Here is a 3,016-nt window from a genome sequence, read left to right as displayed (position 1 = left end):
TTAAACTCCATCTGTTGCATCCAATAGTTCCAAGCTTTCTACATAATTATCCAAATAGAAAGAATTTGAAAGGCCGTGAATGTAAATTTTCCAAGTTCTTTGACTAATTGGTTCGTATAAAAGCAAGTCACCACGAGAATCACGCGTAGCCACTAGAATGTCACCATTTTTTTTAAAACCTACCACCCTTATAAATCTTTCACCAAATCTTTCACCAATATCAATAGTATATAGTTTAGTCCAAGATTCCACAACACCATACTCTTTCATCACCCACACAGAATACTCTTTCACCACCCATCCATCGTCGCCATAATACTCTAATTGGCCTCCGTGTATAGCAAGTAATCCATCAAGTGCTGCAATAGCCAATTTCTTTCCTGGACAGCTTTCCTCTAAAATCTTAGGTAGAAGAACTTCATGAAAAACCTCATCCCCCAAATCAAATGACAAAATCAAATTTTGAAAAAATATTGACTTTTCTTGGGTGCGGGCTAACCAGTGGAGTGCCCCATTCACAAATACTGATGTATTCCCAACAATGTATTGAAGGTCAGGACCAATAACAAAGCGCCACACGCCAGTGTGAAGGGTATAGATTTCAACCACAGGTGGAACAAAATCATCGAAGTACACAAATTTGACCAATTTGTAATCAGTAGTAGGAGCGTGATATCCAAACCCAAGAGAAAACCTATATTGACCATGAGTCTTTTTCCTGATGTTTGGATACGGAAGTAAGACTAATTTATTAATAGAAGGGTTCCAGAGATGATAGGCACCATCAACGGTATAATTATTGGCGAGACAAATCAATCCATTAACTGAACCGATAATGTTGAAGTATGAGGGAAAGGTATATTTGTGCTTGTATGGGCAATGCAATTCAGTGAAATTTGAAGGGTATTCAAAGAAACTTCTTCTCTCTTGTATTTCATCCCCTTTTAAATGGGGAAGAGGATGTATGGCTGGGTTGCTACAAGGGAATAGATCATCAGAAGGGTGCAGAGTAAAACGTTCCTTATGATCATAATGACGAAAGAGAAGGTAAGATGGTCGGTGTTGGTTGCTGCGAGCCAGGTAGCGGGTTACGAAGTGACGGCTTGATATCATAGACCACCATGTCTTGCATACACACCTGAACCTTAGAACTGACTTTGCAGGTAATTGTAAAAGAATTTCAATAATTACGTCTTCCGGGAGATAGTTTGACATATTTATGTTTCTCTACGTCTCTCAGAATTTGAGATTGTGCTATGGCTTTATATATAGTGCGAAGAAGTGGTGCCACCAAAACAGCTCTAGGGTTCTGTATTTGTAGTAGGATGACTCCTACTCCTGCTCCTACTCCTACTCCTATATGTTATCGGATTAGCAAGTTGTTCTGAAAAAAATATATATATATAGTCGGCTTGGCAGCCTAGGCTCGAGTCTTTTAGTTATTATACGTTAATATCTAAGAACTTATATTCAGCGGGCGGACCAATCAAAAGACCCACGGACCAAGGCCCACAGAACCCAATAAACAACCCTACCCATTTAAAATAGATCAAACCTAATTTCTGCCGACCTCAATGTTGCCGATAACACAACTCGCAGAGACCCATTTCAACCAATACCCAAATCTTTTAATCCAGTCCCATTTATTTTGGTCCAACCCAATTTTCAAACAAATTGAACTATTTCATTATGCAGTTTAACCCATGCCCACTTTTGAATTAAAGCCTGTCTCAATACAAACCCAATCAAACCCTTGAAATCTATCTTTATCAAACCCAAAAAGCCACAAGTCACCTAGCCCTGGATTAGTCCAAAACCCTTCGGGACCAAATCAAAACCAATTTTAACCTAAGCCTAAATTGAACCCAAATAACTCGGGCCAACCCATTTCCAATTACCCAAAGTTACACGACTACCTTATGTTTATTCTTTACCAATTGCCTCCAGTTTAGCTGAAATTACACAATTGCGATCAAAACTAAAATGCAGGTCCTAGAGCATTAACATCAGGTATGCCAAATGCTAAAAAATGTTAAATTTTTAGCATTTGACACACTAAATACCAAAATCCTTACTTCATGAGAGTACTAGCATTAGCTGTGTTATGCTAAATGCTATTTTGACCAATTAAAACTTTTTTTTATTTAAATTTTACCATATCATTTTACAATATACTTTACATCACATGTTCTATTTTAAAATTTCAAACACATTAAAATAATCTTAAAAAAAATCCTCTAAATAAAAAAAAAGGAAAAAAAAATTACAAATCAGCTTTTTTGAAAGAGTATAATGGCGTGAGATAGAGAAGAAAGATGTTTCACAAAGTAACGGCCTGTTTAAAAAAATAGGGGGAGTAGAGTAGAGGGAGAGAGAGTAATTCAATTACTTTGTTTGGAAGTTTTTTAAGGAATGAGGAGGAGGGATTTGGAGGGGTTTGGAGGTGTTTCAACTACTTCTAACCTCTCATTTTTAATTCCCCTAAATTGGAGAGATTTGGAGGGAGAATAAAGTAAATAAATTATTGACCAAATGAATTTCTCAATTTACCCTTTCTAAATTAACAAAATTACAAACTCTCTCACACAACTTCTTCAAGCATCAAACAACATCAAACATGATCATTCAAAATATAATCCTAATATTTTCTTCCTAATTTTCTCAGCAACCAAACAGATTAGAAACCTCAAATTACACTGATTCTTCAAGCATTAACAGTCAAAAAATTCATCACAATAAAATAACGGAACAAAATTCAAGCCAATCATTACAACACAACGTTATGTTGGTTATAGCCAACATTTCCACACGTAATCATGGAGCTTAGTGGAGATTCAGAAAACGTGCCTACTGGAGAAAAGAGTTTGGATTGTATGGATTTTCCAAGTTTGACTTTTTTATTGGACCATACCAAAAAAAAAAAAAAAAGATTGTATCGAACCAGGTTCTGAATGAATGGGTCCATGAGTGTTTTCTTTTTCCTTTTTGATGTCTTTTGCTGTAATGGTGGCTGAGG

General features: G+C 36.2%; 1 protein-coding gene across 1 annotated transcript; it reads right to left on the bottom strand.

Moving 5' to 3' along the window:
* LOC112022700 (F-box/kelch-repeat protein At3g06240) lies at nucleotides 1–1,215 on the bottom strand. The gene has a single exon (XM_024055320.1). It carries the CDS (start codon nucleotides 1,213–1,215, stop codon nucleotides 1–3), a length of 1,215 nt encoding a protein of 404 aa, XP_023911088.1.
* Nucleotides 1,216–3,016: the final 1,801 nt, after the last annotated feature.

This window comes from Quercus suber, unplaced genomic scaffold (assembly GCF_002906115.3).
Source record: "Quercus suber isolate HL8 unplaced genomic scaffold, Cork oak 2.0 scaffold_184, whole genome shotgun sequence".
Taxonomy (NCBI): domain Eukaryota; kingdom Viridiplantae; phylum Streptophyta; class Magnoliopsida; order Fagales; family Fagaceae; genus Quercus; species Quercus suber.
Note: the sequence above shows the minus strand (reverse complement) of the source record. Positions and strands in the feature narration are given on the sequence as shown.